Genomic DNA, 17,340 nt, shown 5'->3' with positions numbered 1-17,340 from the left:
CGCCCCAAATCCTTGGCCCCGCAGGTAAGAACTCCATTCTGCTTGAAAAAATGTAACACGGCTGCAGTTTCTTGTTCACCAAGGGCAAGCTCTCTTCCGGAAGAAGGACACTGAGGGTGACCCCAAGTCGGTGCTAGCTTAGTGCTCTCTTTGGGGCTGTACCTCCAACTCTGTGAAACTCCATGAAAGGCACTGATACCCTGGCTGGCAGGGAGAGGCGAGACATGCAAGCCAGCGACTCTCAGCCGGGAGTGGGGAAAGGCAAGGCGCCACTAGCAGAAACTCGGACGCGCAAATGTGGCCGGAGTCAGAGCCTGGGGGGGATGAGGCTGGGGAGGGGATGCCTGTTCCTGCTTATCAGGAGGAGGCTGCCGTAAACATCACAGCACTTCACCCCAACATTCTCACTTAGGGTAGCACTGACACAACAAAACACAGGCAGCAGTTTCCAGCTGCAGTAATGACGGGTGGTCTGCGCGCAGTGGGAAGCATGCTGAACCCCAGTCTTCATCCAGTGTTAGCAAAATGACAAGCACCCCGCTTCCTCGCCTCCCTACGCCCTCTCTTCATGGGTTTCAAGCCCGGGGATTCTGCGCTGGGTGAGAAGCCCAGCCCCCACCCGGCCTGGCCTGCCCAACCCTCTAAGGGAGTCAGAGAAAAACCAAGTGCTGTTCGGGGGTTATCTACACATAACTATTTAATCACGTAAATGAACTGTCTATTTTTACCAGTAAAAACCAATTCATCGTGCAGGCAACTTTTCTCTTGCTTGAGGCGAATGATCTCTTCTCGCTGGTCATTATTTTCTGTTGTTTTCTCATTTAGATCCTCTTGGCAAAGAGAAGGGGGAAAAAATCCTCAAATCAATAGCAGTTGCTGGGAGAGCACACTCTGAATACCCGTGTCCCCAGCTTCCTCCCGGGACCAGGAAGCGCTGCTGGGCCACGGCCAGGCGGGCCCCGCAGCCAACATGGTGCTCACTGCGCCCCTGGCAACAGCCCCCACCACAGGGCCCCTGTCTCTGATCTGACTGGCCTCCCGTTAAGCCCACTGCCCACAGGGTACTCAGTGTGACCTCTGAATAGCAGAAGTCTGCTCCTGGCACCGCTGTGGTGAGGGCCTCCCACCACCAGCAAAGAGAGACCCAGCCTTGCTGCCACTAGCCTGCCACCCTGGCTCTGCCTGTCACCCCTTCTTTCCTGCTGTTCCTGGAATGTGTGCCAGCCTCAAAACCCACCCAGAGCTTTTTCAGTTGCTGTTCCTTCTGCCCACAATGTTCCTGGCCCAGAGCTTCAGGCCTCCAGTTCTTCCCATAATTCAAGCCCCAGCTCCGACGTGAGCTCTTCTAAGACGCCTTCCCAGGCCACCCACACTCAGCCTCACTCTCCAGCCTGCTATCCGTTACCCTGGGTGTGTGTGTTTTAAGTAAGTATTGAATTTGTTAAACATGGCATAGGTCTTAATGAAAGACTTCTGAACTAGGTATGCATATGGGGTCAGTAAACATTTATCAAAGCCCACAATGCACTCTGGCGCTCTGCGTCACCTGTAGATTAGAGAGGACGGCCCGTCCCCGCTGTCAAGGCCTGTGACTAGGGTTGAAGCTGAAGCTACAAATGGAGGAAAAGGCCTGTGACTGTCCCTACACTGGGGCAGCCTAAGAACAAGAGTTGGAGATGCTGAGTCTTTTAAACTAAATCAACCAAGATCAGCGCCCACAGTGAGAGAACCTTTTGGCTGGAAGGAATGCAAAGGGCTTTTAGTTCAGGGACATACAGGAATCCTCGCCAAACACATCTGGCGTCACACGTCCAGCAACGGCCACTCACTGCCTCGCCAGGCACCCACTGTGGACAGAGGGGCAGTGCCCGCCTTCCCGGCTTTGCCACTGCCTCTGAGGTCGCTCGCTCCTGTCCTTCCTGTCCAATGTGATGACCATCACAACTTGTGGCAACTATGATGCTCCCACGTCCGGCAGGTTAGTTGCCCCGCAGTGGGGACAGGTCGGGGAAAGTGGGTCTCTGCAGGCAAATCTAAATGCTTCCTCCCCAGAGCCCTGCTCACACGCACAGCAGCAACCCACTTCCTCGTGAAGTCACGGGCAACCCTGCTCAGCAAGCCCTCAGTCACGGAGCAAGCCCTCAGTCACAACGCACTGCTGGGAGAATGGGCAGGGAGGAGGAGAACCCAAAAGCAATTTTCAAAAACAAAACATGGCCTAAAACCCAGCGCGGCAGCTTGTGCTGTCGGCAGCAATCCCTTCCCTCCCCTGTGGCATCTGTGATTCCTCCCGCAAAGGGGCACGGGTGACATGTCGCCACTGCTTGCCTCTGGGTGCAGCCCCGAGATCAGTCAGCAGGGCAAGGGGACGGTGTGTGGGTGCAAGCCCGGCCCTCAGGAGAGGGCCCCACATTTCTGTTTCTCTGAAGCCTCTGCCTTTGCCGTGGGTGGACACAACCGGCCTCTCAGCGAGGGAAAGATGCGACCCGTGGAGCAGAGCTGCTCACGCAAGCAGCTGGGCCCCCCAAGGTCAGCCAATTCCCACCTGACTTCCAGATCCACGAGATTAATAAATGCTTATGGCTGAGCCCTTGCCACGAAGCACCCATCACCAGCACTACCAGGCACAGCCGCCCCAATGAAGGCGGGCGTGCTGTGTAGAGGATGGACGATGTGACTGAAGCTGCCACAGACCCGCTCGGTCCTGTGAGGGAGACCCTAGGAAGGAGTGTAGCCCAGGGCAGAGGGCTGCCACCCGTGCCCCGTCCTCACCTTTCAGTTTACTGACTTCGATTTTAAGGGCCTTCAGTTTCTGCTTGTAATCCTGCTTTTCTTTCACGATGCAAGTCTCCACCATCTTGGCGTCACGCAAGGCGTGCTCCAGCAGCTTAAATTTGCCCGAGCAGTCCGAGATGTGATTGACTGCCTCGATGATATCTTTGTCCTAAAAGCCAAATTTGAAAATGGTTACGCAGGACTTTTAAACTCCCACCAACCAACGTGAAGCGATCACACTTACTGAGATCTCAAGAGCATTTCAAGCTCTTATTGGGAATCGACTCATTTACTGCTGTGTCCAGGAAAACAGCCAAGTCAGCAGCGGCTGCCTGCACCCACCCAACTGACCAGACATGGTGGACCGAGCCCGCTGGCCCTGGGTGGGCTCTCATCACCCCTTCCTGTGTCAGCAGTTAGGAACCAGACGATTCCATTACCTGAGAAAGCGCAGTGGCAACAGGTGGGGTGGCAGCCCCTAGAGGGGGGTTTACCTTCTGGGTCACAGATAAACCCCCAAGTCCCCCCACTTCTTCTCCTTCTCAGCTTGTTAAAATGACAAGCCCCAAGACATCATACCACACCTGCTCAGACCAGAACCTCTAGTTGTTGAGGTGGTTGTTTTAATTACAAAGTGTCTGCTTTAAAAAGCAAGTAAAAAATACCTAAGAGTATAAAAATATTAAGCGAAAGCTCCTCCCCCACTCCCCTGGAATAGCAAAGTGAGCAGGTCCCCCTGCCAGGACAAGTCCTTCTGCTGCAGCGTCAGACACTTGCTCTGAAAACCCTTTTGTCTGCACAGGCCACTGGGGCCGGGGACGCCAAAGATGGGGACTCTCTGCAGACCTGGACCTTACTTCCTCCTTTGGGAAGTCAGTCCCGAGGGAACTGTCTTGCAGGGAAGGCCATTCTCATGAGAACATGAACTCTGGCTCTGGGAGCACAGCCTCGTACCTGACCCGCCATCTGAACGCAGGGGCACGCCTGTGCAGCCCCCCCAGCTCTGCCAAGGAGTTTGTGCCGAAGCCACCAAACGGTCACTACCTACTCGAGACAGGACGTCGGCCTAAACACTTTCTCTCTAATTTTTTTTTTATTTTATTTTTTTATAGAGACATGTTATTTATTTATTTATTTATTTGTTTGTTTGATGGTTTGTTTATACAAGCACTGGGTACAGTCAGAAGCGCGGGAGGGCGAGAGGATTCACCAGAGCCAGAGCGGGGAGCAGAGCAGGCAGAAGGACCGAAGTACACCGCTGAGGGGAGCAGCGGGCGGCAGGAGAGGTCTGCGCGCCATGTGGGACCCTCCTCCGGTGGCCGGGGAGCAGCCGGGGATCGAACCGGCGCTGCAGAGGCCGCGGGCAGCCTCGCAACCCAGCGCTCAACCGCTGCGCCACCGGGGAGGCCCTTTCTCTCTAATTTTTAAGGGAGCTTGTCCCTTATCACTTCAGAACACTAAAGTTCTTGTGTCCCCTTCGATCAGTGGTCAGACATAAGTGCTGTGGGGGTCTGCTGGTCACCCTCGCTGCGTGTTCGAGGCTGTCCACTGCCAGGCTGCTAGGTTATCCTCTCCGTTAAAGACCAAAACATTAATATGCAACCCAACTGCCAATAACTTTATGAGACGTAGTAATGGCACCAAAACAGTTAACTCAGGCAGGTGTGACCAAGAAATGGGCCTCGGAGGCAGAGACCAAAGAGGAATCCCTCCCTCTCACCGCCCGGGACATCACTGTAAACGTGTGTTTCTGAAACGAGAATTGAAACAACACGGCCAACATTGCCGGCTCTCCCTGTCTGAGTGTCAGGAGCATGGACACAATACTGCGTAGGCCACAGGCGCCCTGGCCAGGGTACTGTTATTTAGTTACCTTCAGCTTTATCATGGTAGTGAGAGCCTGTTCTCGAGCTTGTAATTGTCCTACCTGAGCAGAAAGTTCCACTAACGTGTTGCTGAGATTTTCGTTTCGAGCCTATGAGGGAACACAAAGCTTTTAGTGCCATGACCAGGCATAATCTCCGCTCACATGTCTGCTGTTTCTTTCGTTGTTTGACCTTAGTAATGAAGAGGGCTAAGGACACCTCATCAAAAAGGAGGAGAAATGTCTACTACCCCATCAACTCCAGCACCCCTCAGAACTCAGGCTTGACCTACTGAGTTTATTTATTTTTATTTTTTTTTTAAAGATTTATTTATGCATACAAGCTGGGGTACAGGCCAGAGGTGCTGGGGAGTGGGGGTGGTGGTGAGAGGATTCACCAGAGATAGAGTAGAGAACAGAACAGGCAGATTGACTGAAATACACTGCTGAGGGGAGCAGCGGGCGAGACAGGAGAGGTCTGCTGAGCCATGTGGGAATCTCCCTGGCCGGCCGAGAACTGAACCCGCGCTGCAGAGGCTGCAGATTGCTTCAGAGTACAGTGCTTAACCCCTTGTGCCACAAGGGAGGCCCTGAGTTATTTTAGATTAGCTTGTAATCATGTCTATTTCCTTATGCCTTTCATGTGTAATTTGAGGTTGTCAAGAAAGAAGAAAATGAATGAAAACCAGAGTAGTAAGAGATACCCTTTGCTGAAATACAATAGCATTAGAGAACCTCTGTGCATTGAAAAAACAAAAAAACAAACCACAAAAACCCCCATGTTGAAAGGGTGTTTTTCACTTATCACGTTGTTTTTAATTTTTATCAGGTTTTTTTTTTTTAATTGCATGTTTCTTTCTGGACTTTTTTTTTAAAGATTTATTTATTTATACAAGCACTGGGTACAGTCAGAAGCGCAGGAGGGTGAGAGAATTCACCAGAGCCAGAGCAGGGAACAGAACAGGCAGACTGATGAAATACACTGCTGAGGGGAGCAGTGAGCGCAGCAGGAGAGGTCTCCGCGCCATGTGGGACCCTCACCTGGTGGCCAGGGATCGAACTGGCACTGCAGAGGCTGCGGGCAGCTTCGCAACCCAGCACTCAAGTGCTGCGCCACCGGGGAGGCCCCCTTTGTTTTTTTAAGATTTATTTATTTTTATACAAGAACCAGGTACAGGCCAGATGCGCAGGAGGGTGAGAGGATTCACCGGAGACAGAGCGGGAACAGAACAGGCAGATCTACTGAAATACACTGCTGAGGGGAGCAGTGGGCAAGACAGGAGAGGTCTGCTACACCATGTGGGACTCTCCTTGGCTGGCCGGGACTCAAACCCGTGCTGCAGAGGGCTCAACCCGCTGAGCCACCGGGGAGGCCCTATTTATTTATTTATTTTTAATATTTAAAGAGCAGGTTTATTAGGGAAAGGGACAGAAGAATAAAGGACACTTGCATAGACACTAGCGGGCAGGAAGAGCTGCCGGAAAGGGACAGGTTTGCTGAGAGGCCTGCATGGATGCAGGCGGGTGGCCTTGAGGAAAGCTGCCTCCGCTGAGGGAGGTCAGTGAGGAGAAGTCCCAGCGCGGTATAGGTCATGGCAGCCAGAAAGCTGCTGCCCTGCAGAGGGAGAGAGTTGGTGAAAAGAAGCACCTGCATAGTCACAGGTGGGCAGAGGGCGTGCTGCCAAGAGCATCTTCTTTTAAAAAAGAAAACTGTGGGCCTCCCTGGTGGCGCAGCGGTTGAGTGCTGGGTTGCGAAGCTGCCCGCAGCCTCTGCAGCACTGGTTCGAGCCCTGGCCGCCAGTGAGGGTCCCACAAGGCGCGCAGACCTCTCCTGCCGCCCGCTGCTCTCCTCAGCAGTGTATTTCATCAGCCTGCCTGTTCTGTTCCCCGCTCTGGCTCTGGTGAATCCTCTCACCCTCCCGTGCTTCTGACTGTACCCAGTGCTTGTATAAAAAAAATAAATAAATAAATCTTTAAAAAAAAATAAAAGAAAATAAAAAAGAAAACTGGAGGAAATCTGAGTGCCCGTTACTAAGGGACAAGAAGCCAATTTGAGAAACCTATGACCCCCCGGATTCCTCGGGGCTGCTGGGAGGGGAGGATGACGGCGTGAGCACCGTAGGGTGACTCAGCTGCACCTCAGATGCAACAACGGAGGGGTCACGCCACTTTGGCTCACACAGGGCACGCCAGCCCGAGTGAGCCTCGCGCACTCTGGACTGCAGCTGAGTGGCAGCGTGGACCAGTGGAGGGCATGGCCCCACCACGGCAGTGTGTATGGGGGGGAGATGGTAGCGGGGGGCAGAGGGGGAGGCTGTGTGCACGCACGAGGCAGAGTTACTGGGAAATCTCCGTACTTTCCACTCAATTTTGCTGTTAATCTAAAACTGCTCTAAAAAAGTTTATTTTTTTTAAAAAAAGATTTCCTGCTACAGACTGAACCGCATGTTGAAACCCTTACCTCCCGCGTGGCCGCATTTGGAAGGGAGGCCTCTGAGGAACAATCAGGTTTACGTGTGGTCATGATGTGGGCCCTCACGACAAAGACACTAGGGAGCTCGCCTGCTCTCTCCTCGCTGCGCGAGGACACACACAGCCAAGGGGGTGGCTGTGGACAGGCCAGGACGAGCGCACTCACCAGACACCCTGGCACCCCATCTCCAACTTCCAGCCTCCAGAAGCGTGAGGAGAGAAACTTGTGTTGTTGAAGCCCCGGCCTATGGTATTTTGTTAGGACAGCCCAAGCTGACCAGTACACTTCCATTTTAAAAATTCAACATACCAATCGATTCTAGAATAGTTCTTACTTATTTTATACAGCAGTGATCTTTAAAAAAGGAGTAAAGGGCCTCCCCGGTGGCGCAGCGGGTTGAGCACAGCACTGTGAAGCTGTCTGCAGCCTCTGCAGTGAGGATTCGATCCCAGCCAGCCGGCGAGACTCCCACATGGCGCAGCAGACCTCTCCTGTCTTGCCCGCTGCTCCCCTCAGCAGTGTATTTCTGTTGTCTGCCTGTTCTGCTCTCCACTCTGTCTCTGGTGAATCCTCTCACCCTCCCTCACCTCTGGCCTGTACCCCAGCTCTTGTATAAAAAATAAATAAATCTTAAAAAAAAATAAAAAAGGAGTAAAATAAAATCTACAAAAGGAGTAAAATAAAATCTACACTTGAATTATTAAGGTTCATTCTATTACCAAGATCTCTACTGAGTATCATTAGGAAACAAGAAATCAAAGGGTGAAACAAACAAATCAGCTGGCTCTCCTCGTGCCCCCAATAAAGTGTGAGCTCAGAAAACATCTGATGGGTGACCAGTTAGAACTGAAAAATCGGTTACAGATTTTATTCCCAAATATCTACCTAGCATGTAGATATTTATCACAGCATGTAAGACAGGCATCTCGACAGCATAATTTGAAGCTACCAAAACTCTATATACTGATCCTAGGCTCTGAGGAAGATTTTCTAGAACAAACCATTGTTACTAAAACAGAGGATGCTACCACAGCCAGTGTGAGGGGCAGGGGATTGTAAGGAAGCTTCATCGCCAGTGCTGGGCAGCTGCCCCAGCGTGGGAACACCAGCGCCTGCTAATGGGTGGATGACATACTTCCGCGCGCACACACAGGCATTTTTTTCACGGAAACACATCTAATTTTTCAATAGCCAAAACGCAAGCAGCGTCTGGGCAGGTGAAGCTTATCCAAAACTGAACACCCACCTCTAGATCTTCGGAGAGCAGAGAAGAATGGGTTGCCTTTTGGACCATTTCCTGAAGCTGTAGCTGAGTCTTCTGCAGGGCCGTCTGGCACTCCATTTGATTAGATTCAAGGGTTTTTACCTTCTTTGTGAGTGACCTGATGATTTCAGTTCTTTTATGTAGTTCACCTGAGGGAAGGAACTTGTCTGTGGTCAGAGCTGAAGCTGCAAATGCATGACTCAAAACTCATGATTAAAAAGGAAAAGGGGGCCTCCCCGGTGGCGCAGCGGTTGAGCGTTGGGTTGCAAAGCTGCCCGCGACCTCTGCGGCGCCGGTTCGTTCCCCGGCTTCTCCCCGGCCACCGGAGGAGGGTCCCACATGGCGTGCAGACCTCCCCTGCCGCCCGCTGCTCCCCTCAGCAGTGCACTTCGGTCCTTCTGCCTGCTCTACTCCTCGCTCTGGCTCTGGTGAATTCTCTCACCCTCCTGCGCTTCTGACTGTACCCAGTGCTTGTATAAACAAAACAAACAAACAAACAAATAAATAAACATGCCTCTATAAAAAAAAAAAACTTTAAAAAAAAAGGAAAAGGGCACTAGGGAAATACTTGCAAGCCATTTCTGAGATTGCTATAATTTAATTTTTTTTAATAGAGACATGTTTTTATTTGTTTGTTTGTTTTGTTTATACAAGCACTGGGTACAGAAGCGCGGGAGGGTGAGAGAATTCACCAGAGCCGGAGCGGGGAGCAGAGCAGGCAGAAGGACCAAAGTACACTGCTGAGGGGAGCAGCGGGCGGCAGGAGAGGTCTGCGCGCCCCGTGGGACCCTCCTCCGGTGGCCGGGGAGCAGCCGGGGATCGAACAGGCGCCGCGGAGGCCGTGGACAGCTTTGCAACCCAGTGCTCAACCGCTGCGCCACCAGGGAGGCCCCGATTGCTATAATTTAAAAAGGTCACCACCTTAAGGTGAAGTTCAAAGTTAAAGATCTGGGACTCAGTTCAAGAGAAAGGGCTGTTCCTGGGCACCTTTCTTCATAGTCTAGCTCCAGATGACTTTCTTTCAGGTGCAGTCCTGACACTCCATGCTCCTGACGCCCTACCCAGTGTGCACTCTCAGCATTGAAGTACTTTTTCTGCCCTTTTTTTTTTTAAGCATTTCAGGTGCACCTTATTTTATTTATTTTTAAGATTTTTATTTTTTTACACATAGAAGAACTGGAATGTGGGACAGAGGTGTGTGTGTGTGGGGGGGGGAAGATTCACCAGAGACAAAGTAGGGAGCACCTTGTGGGTCAGCTCTCTGGCCAGGGATCGAACTCACGTCGCAGTTGGCTGGCAAAAACTTATTTTTTTATAAACCACTGGCCAGGGAGCTGACTCAGAGGGTGCAACAGACCTCTCCTGTCTCGCCTGCTGCTCTCCTCAGCAGTGTAGCTCAGTGGATCTACCTGTTCAGCTCCCCACTGTCTCTGGTGAGTCCTCTCATCCCTCGCACCTCTGGCCTACACCCCAGTTCTTATAATAAAAAAATAAAAATAAAATAAAAATAAAAATAAATAAATAAAAAAATCTTATAAAAATAAAAATAAATCTTAAAAAAAAAAACCTTGGTTGGGGCCTCCCTGGTGGTGCAAGGGATTAAGACACAATCTATGAAGCTGACTGCAGCCACTGCAGCATGAGTTTGATCCCCGGCCAGGGAACTACCCACACAGTGCAGCAGACCTCCCCTGTCTCCCCGCTGCTCCCCTCAGCAGTGTATTTCAGTCAATCTGCCTGTTCTGTTCCCTACTCTGTCTCAGGTGAATCCTTTCACCCCCCCCCCACCTCTGGCCTGTACCCCAGTTCTTGTATGCATAAATAAACAAATCTTTAAAAAAAAAAAACAAACCCCCGATTTACAACACCGTGTTTCAGAGGCAGAGGCTCACACCTCAGCTGATGCATGCTCTCACCCCATGCCCACCACACAGCCCCACCATAATCCACTGGGTCCCCTCCCCACCTTGAACTCTTCTGACCCTTGACTTCTGGAAGTTTCAGTTCTGCCATCAGATTCCGAGGGTTTGTTTTTATTTGTTCCGTTGCTCTGCTCATGACAGCCCACCTAACAGTGCAGTCATTTGGTATTTGCCTTTCTCCTGACTTACTCTGCTTAGAGATCACCCTCTCCAGTTCCCTCCACGCCGCTGCAACTGCCCTACTTTAAATGCCTTGTGTTTGACGTGGATGATCCCAAAGCCCTGTCTTACAGACTGCCACAGAGAAGGTGGTGGCTGCCATTCACAGCACGCTCACAGTATGACCCAGCCTCCTGAGCACGTGGCTGACCTTCCAATTTGCTGCAACGTTCTTCCAAAGTCAACACTTTCTGCCGGTCCCCCTCCCAGGAGAGCAGCTGCCTCTGGTGCACGGCCACCATGTCGTTCAGCTCTTTGTCCCGCTCTCTCAGCTCCCCGACGAGCAGCTGCAGCTCCTTCCGCTGCTTCTCAATAGTGGAAATCTCAGCCTCCGACCCGGTGTTCTGAACATAAAAGTGGTTTAATATCAAAATAAAACGAACCAATTACATTTATCAGCTAAAGGGTATTTCCCAAATAACGATGTCTCCCTTTGCTGACAATTCTAGGTTTTATTCACTGCCAATAACACAGCATCAAACCCACATATATTTAAACTAGTTAAAACCAACCATGTGCTCTGCTTCTACAGTTACACCACATACACAATCTTTTTTTAAAAATATTTTTTAAAAGTTATTTATTTATGCATACAAGAACTGGGGTACAGGCCAGAGATGTGGAAGGTGAGAAGATTCACCAAAGACAGAGTGGGGAACAGAACAGGCAGACTGACTGAAACACACTGCTGAGGGGAGCAGTGGGCGAGGCAGGAAAGGTCTGTTGCGGCATGTGGGTCAGCTCCCTGGCGGGGATCGAACTCATGCCAGAGTGGCTGGCGATAGCTTGATAGTGCTGAGACTTAACTCCTTGCACCACCAGGGAGCTCCCCCCCCCACATTCTTAAAAGTGGGATTGTTTCTCAAGCCTTTCTTGGCTAACCCATTTCTGTTAACTCTCTCCTTGTACAAATTGATGCCTTGCCCCAGCAGTTCTCAAATAAGGAAAACATGAAATGACTATTTTTTAAAAAAGATTTATTTATTTATGCATGCAAGAACTGGGGTGTAAGCCAGAAGTGCGGGGGGGTGAAAGCACTCACCACAGAGAGTGGGGAGTAGAGCAGGCGAATCAACTGAAACACACTGCTGAGGGGAGCAGCAGGTGAGGCAAGAGAGGTCTGCTGCGCCATGTGGGTTGCTCCGTGGCTGGCCAGGGATCGAACTTGTGCTGCAGTGGCTGGCGACAGCTTGACAGCACTGTCTTTAACCCCCGTGCCACCAGGGGGGCCCAAAATGACTATTTTTAAAACATAAATAGTTTTCATAATATCTTTTTTTTTTTTTTTTAGACATGGTCTTTATTTATTTTATTTTTTTTATAGAGGCATGTTTTATTTATTTATTTATTTGTTTGTTTGTTTGTTTGTTTATAAAGCACTGGGTACAGTCAGAAGCGCAGGAGGGTGAGAGAATTCACCAGAGCCAGAGCGGGGAGCAGAGCAGGCAGAAGGACCGAAGTACACTGCTAAGGGGAGCAGCAGGCGGCAGGAGAGGTCTGCGCGCCATGCGGGACCCTCCTCCAGTGGCCGGGGAGCAGCCAGGGATCGAACTGGCGCCGCAGAGGCCGCGGGCAGCTTCGCAACCCAGCGCTCAACCACTGCGCCACCGGGGAGGCCCCAGTTTTCATAATATCTTACCCATCTATGCACACTCTTGTGACCAAGGACAGTCAAGTATTCTTTTTTTTTTTTTTTTAAGATTTATTTATTTATTTATGCAAGAACCAGGGTATAGGCCAGATGCGGGGGAGGGTGAGAGGATTCACCAGAGACAGAGTGGGGAACAGAACAGGCAGACTGATTGAAATACACTGCTGAGGGGAGCAGCAGGCGAGACAGGAGAGGTCTGCTGCACCATGTGGGACCCTCGCTGACCTGCCAGGATCAAACTGGTGCTGCAGAGGCTATGGACAGCTTCACAGAGCTGTGCTCAATCACCTGCACCACCAGGGGAGGCCCGACAGTCTAGTATTTTTCAGCTTCAAATTCAAGATGCCATATAAAACCAAATTTTGTAAGGAACATCTTCAAATGTACATAAAAGAAAGAATGCAGTAACCCCCATCTATTCAGTAGGGAGGCACTATCAAGACTTTTGCCACGTTTCAATTTTCCTTTTCATTGTTGATCAAGAATGTCATCCTTACAGGGCGTCCCTGGTGGCGCAGAGACTCAGCACTATCAAGCTATCACCAGCCACTGCAGCATGAGTTTGATCCTGGCCAGGGAGGTGACCCACATGGTGCCCCTGACCTCTCCTGTCTCCCCGCTGCTCCCCTCAGCAGTGCGTTTCAGTTGATCCGCCTGCTCTGCTCCCCACTCTCTCTGATGGGTCCTCTCACCCCCTGGACCTCTGGCCCATACCCCAGTTCTTCTATATAAAAATAACTATTTTTTTAACATATATATTTTAAATGTCTTCCTTACATACTGCAGCTCTGGAAAGGCATGCTTATCACACGAGCATTTGCCCTTTCCTACCTACAAGAAGACCATTAACTACTCCTTTTCAGCAGATGCCATTTTGAAGTTCTAGTATGGTGAGGTCAGGCAGACCTCAGTGTGAATCCAGAATCCGCCACTTAGTGGCTCGAAGCCTTGAGCAAGTAACTTACTGTCTCTGAGCCTTAGTCTCTTCGCCTGTAAAATGGCACTAACAGCACTTATGTCCTTAGAGCCATGTAGATGAAACACTTCAGGGAATCAGGCACAGAGCAAGCTTCAGTTAACCAAGTTAACTAAGGTCACACAACACATTTCAACTGGTGGTACCGTCCTCAGCGATGAATAAAGAACTGAAAGTGTTCCCTTACGAATTCTATTTTCCTTCCTTTTTGTTCCACATCACAGCGGGGCTGCTCGGTAGCTTCCGCTCTCCCAACTTCTCGATGCCACCCAAGGACAGTAAGAAGAAAGAGGCCAGAAAGTCGGTCAGGAAAGACAAAGGCCTAGTGCACAAATTCGGGGGTGAGGCCAAAAAGATGTGGTGCAAAGGAAAAGTTGGGACCAACTCAAGACCTAGTCTTCTTTGACAAAGCCACATGTGACAAATTCTGGAGGGATGTCCCCAGCTTGCAGCTCCCAAGCCAGCTGTTGGGTCAGGGAGAATGGAGGCTGGTGGCTCCCTGGTAGGAAGTCCTGCCCCAGGAGTGCCTCCCAAAGGGCTCACTCAACTGGATTCAAGGCCAAGGCTCAGAGCTCAAGCCACTTGCACCAAGAACACCAAGGATGGGGAGTCCCAGCAGCCAGCGAGGGTGCAGCCCCAGGCCTCACCCGCTGTATATTTTGAAAAATAAAACTCTGCTAAATAAATGTTTAAAAGAATTCTATCTTTAAGACTATCAAGTTCACCAGGGGTCCAACGAGGTGATTACTGCCTTCTAAAACATGAGCTTCGTAAATAATGATGAGGAACGCATGACAGTTACTTGCAACTAAATACAGCAAGTGGAGTTGGGAGCCAAGGACTCCCAGGTCACAAGACGAGTTTCTCTCCTTGGTAAGTCAGTCTCTCCTTCCACAAATAATTCCTGAGCGCCAAGGAGTGGGGACGCAGCAGAGACAGCCAGCCTGGGAGCAGCCCGGCCTCTGACAGCAGGAAACCTGCCGCAGGCAGCCAGCCTCAGGTCCGCCTGGTGATGGCGGCTGGGAGCAGAGAATTTAGATGGAAGCGTCACAAGGCCAGCAGCTAAGGTGGGGTCGAAAGATGCACCCGGGGTTAAGCTGGCTGTGGAAAATCCCTGAGGCACAGAGCGGAGTGGGGACACGGACCAGTCCTCACAGCTGAAGCCAGCTGGACCTTAGAAGCTACAGATTCCATAAAGGAAGGCGTCCCCCCAAGGACCACCAATAAGGGTACCCCGTGCTCCGGCAAATCCGCAGCTCCCCGCCCGCCTGCGTGTGCGCGGGCGCCTCCGCGTTCCTAGCAAACCCGTCCTTGGAAACGCAGCCCTGCCCGCAGCCCTGCCCGCTCGCGTCCACGCAGTCGCCTTTGGCCTCAGTGAAGGCGCGGCGAGCTGCCGACCGGGAGACTCCAGTCAAGCTTTTCTCAGCGGAACCCACGGACCCCATTCACTCGCTGCACCCCACTCCATGCAAGCCCCGCGGGCGGAGGTGCCAACTTCTGGGGAGTTCCCAGCCGCGGGGTGCCGGGAGGGAGGCGAGGTGGCGCGGGAAGAGCGGCCCGAATGGCCCGAGACGGAAAGCGGGGCCCGGGGCCCGCCCCTGGGGCACCCCAGGTGCTGGTGAGGCTGCGGGGCCCGGCGGGCCGCCCCGCTCCCCCGCGGCGCCTCACGCGGGCCCGTTTGAGGCCGAAACGGCCCCGCCAGCCCGGCCGCGAGGCCCCGGCCGGGGCGCGGCGCTCACCTGGCGCCCCGCGGCGAGGAAGGCCGCCGAGGGCTTCATGGGCGTTTCCTCCGCGCCCCGACAACGTCGCGGCGGGCAGCGTCACCCTCCACCGGCCATAGGGGCTGCCCGGAGCGGCGGGGCGACCCCGCGCCCGCGCCCTGCCCGACCCAGCGAGCCCAGCCAAACCGCCGGCCCGCGCCCCGCGTCGCCCCGCGTCGCCCCGCGTCGCCCCGCGTCGCCCCGCGTCGCCCCGCGTCGCCCCGCGTCGCCCCGCCGCCCGCTCTCGCGACACCTCGCCGCGCCCGCGAGACCCCCGCCCCGCCCCGCCCCGCCCCGCCGGGGTCGCCCGAGCCGGGGCGCCGGGGCCCCCGGGGCCGGGTCTTAGCCCGTCCCCCACCCCCCGCAGACACCTGGGGGCCCGTGGTAACCTGCGCCCCGGGAACGCGACGAAGGCCGCCCGCACCCCAGTATCACGGGCCGCAGGGGACCCGGTGTGTGGATCTGGGTCTGAGCCGCCCGCGCCGCCTCCGCTGTGGAGAGGCCGCTCCCCGCGGACCCCAGCCGGCCACCCCCGGCGCCTCGCGAGCCCCGGGCTGTGGAAGGTGAAGGGCGCCGCGCCAGCCCCGCGCCAGCCCCGCGCCAGCCCCGCGGCCCGGTCCCTGCGGCGGCGTTACGGAGACATGACCGGGTGTCCTATGGCCCAACTCTCCTCGGTGGGCTGAGAATTAGCAAAACACGCCCGGGCGTTCCTGAGATAGCCTGAGATAGTCTATTGGCAGATGACCGTGCAGGAAGTCTGGGTGGGGGAATGAGAACGGTGAAAAGGGATGTGGTTGAAAGTCACCTGTGAATGGAGGCGCTTCCTGATTCATACTTCTCAAATTTCTCCCTAGCAAGATTTCTCGTTTTTCTAGAAAGCCCTAACAGGCCATTCTTCCCCAGGCAACCACATGCCTCTCACTCACTGTGACAGTGTGCACAGAGTAAGACATGAGGCTCATTATGAGATTATGGTTGGCAAATACTGAATATCTGATATTCAATCCTAAAGAGAGGACTGACTGGATGGGAAAAATATCTCAACATTTAAGATTGACTCTCAAGTTTTTTTTTTTTTTTTAGATTTTTTTTTTTTTTATAGAGGCAAGTTTTATTTTTTTTTATTTGTTTGTTTGTTTTGTTTTTGTTTATACAAGCACTGGGTACAGTCAGAAGCGCAGGAGGGTGAGAGAATTCACCAGAGCCAGAGCAGGGAGCAGAGCAGGCAGAAGGACCGAAGTACACTGCTGAGGGGAGCAGCGGGCGGCAGGAGAGGTCTGCGCGCCATGTGGGACCCTCCTCTGGTGGCTGGGGAGCAGCCGGGGATCGAACCGGCGCCGCAGAGGCCGCGGGCAGCTTCGCAACCCAGCGCTCAACCGCTGCGCCACTGGGGAGGCCCTGACTCTCAAGTTTTAACAGAAAAATTCTGCAAAGATGATAGAACTTGGGCCTCCCTGGTGGCACAAGGGGTTAAGACGCAATCTATGAAGCTATTCGCAGCCACTGCAGCATGAGTTCCACCCCCCCACTTGTATGCATAAATATTTTTTAAAAAATACAACTTTTTTAAGTGACATAAAGTGATGTCTTACGAAAGCTGTAAGAACTACACTGCATCTGATTGTACACTCCATCCAATCCAAGCTGAAGAATTAAACACTCATTCTGGCTTCCCTACCTAATTTCTCAGTGAATTTAATAAATAACAAAGACAGGATCTAAAAGGTAGAATTCATCATTTTTTTTAGTATTTATTTATGCATACAAGAGCTGGGGTACAGGCCAGAAATGTGGGCGGTGAGAGGATTCACCAGAGACAGAGTGGGGAACAGAACAGGCAGACTGATGAAATACACTGCTGAGGGGAGCAGCAGGCGAGACAGGAGAGGTCTGCCATGCCATGTGGGAATCTCCCTGGCGGGCCAGGAATCGAAAACTGCACTGCAGAGGCTGCGGACAGCTTCACAGCGCTGCACTTAACCCACTGCACCACCAGGGAGGCCCTGTAGAATTCATCTTTAAAGTAGTAATTTATCAACAGTAATTTCTTAAAACTGAGAATGCCACCATGGATTGTACCTTAAGCAACAGGTGAGTTACTGAGGCTTTTACGTGGTAACTAAAGTTTAAAATCACTCGTCAGGTGCAGCAGACCTCTCCTGACTTGCCCACTGCTCCACTCAGCAGTGTACTTCAGTCAGTCTGCCCGTTCTGTTCCCCACTGTCTTTGGCGAATCCTCACACACACCCCACCTCTGGCCTGTACCCCAGCTCTTGTATGCATAAATCTTAAAAAAAAATTACTCGTCAGCTATTTTTTTCCAATGAATAAAAATCCTACATATCAAAACCATAGAGGTGGCCCTTGAATGACATGGGTTTGAACTGAGCAGGCCCACTGACGCTCAGATTTTCTAGTAAACAGAGGATGTAAAC

General features: G+C 52.4%; 1 protein-coding gene across 5 annotated transcripts in view; it reads right to left on the bottom strand.

Moving 5' to 3' along the window:
- The window catches only part of CCDC62 (coiled-coil domain containing 62), a 37,651-nt gene extending 22,653 nt beyond the window's left edge, over positions 1-14,998 (bottom strand). For 4 of the 5 annotated variants that reach the window (XM_037511252.2, XM_037511251.1, XM_054695391.1 and 1 more), the window contains exons 1-6: positions 14,884-14,998; positions 10,669-10,861; positions 8,359-8,525; positions 4,649-4,750; positions 2,773-2,944; positions 729-830 (exon numbers count right to left, since the gene is read on the bottom strand). In XM_037511252.2, coding sequence (XP_037367149.1) covers positions 729-830; positions 2,773-2,944; positions 4,649-4,750; positions 8,359-8,525; positions 10,669-10,861; positions 14,884-14,922 — 775 coding nt within the window. In that variant the 5' untranslated portion in view covers positions 14,923-14,998. The remainder of the gene's footprint in view (positions 1-728; positions 831-2,772; positions 2,945-4,648; positions 4,751-8,358; positions 8,526-10,668; positions 10,862-14,883) is intronic. The other variant, XM_037511253.1, reaches the window with a different exon arrangement.
- Between the last annotated feature and the right edge of the window lie 2,342 nt (positions 14,999-17,340).

The sequence above is a fragment of the Talpa occidentalis genome, unplaced genomic scaffold (assembly GCF_014898055.3).
Source record: "Talpa occidentalis isolate TD23 unplaced genomic scaffold, MPIMG_talOcc4v2.1 talOcc4.14, whole genome shotgun sequence".
NCBI lineage: Eukaryota > Metazoa > Chordata > Mammalia > Eulipotyphla > Talpidae > Talpa > Talpa occidentalis.
The sequence above is the reverse complement of the archived record's forward strand: the minus strand, read 5'-3'. Positions and strand labels throughout refer to the sequence as shown.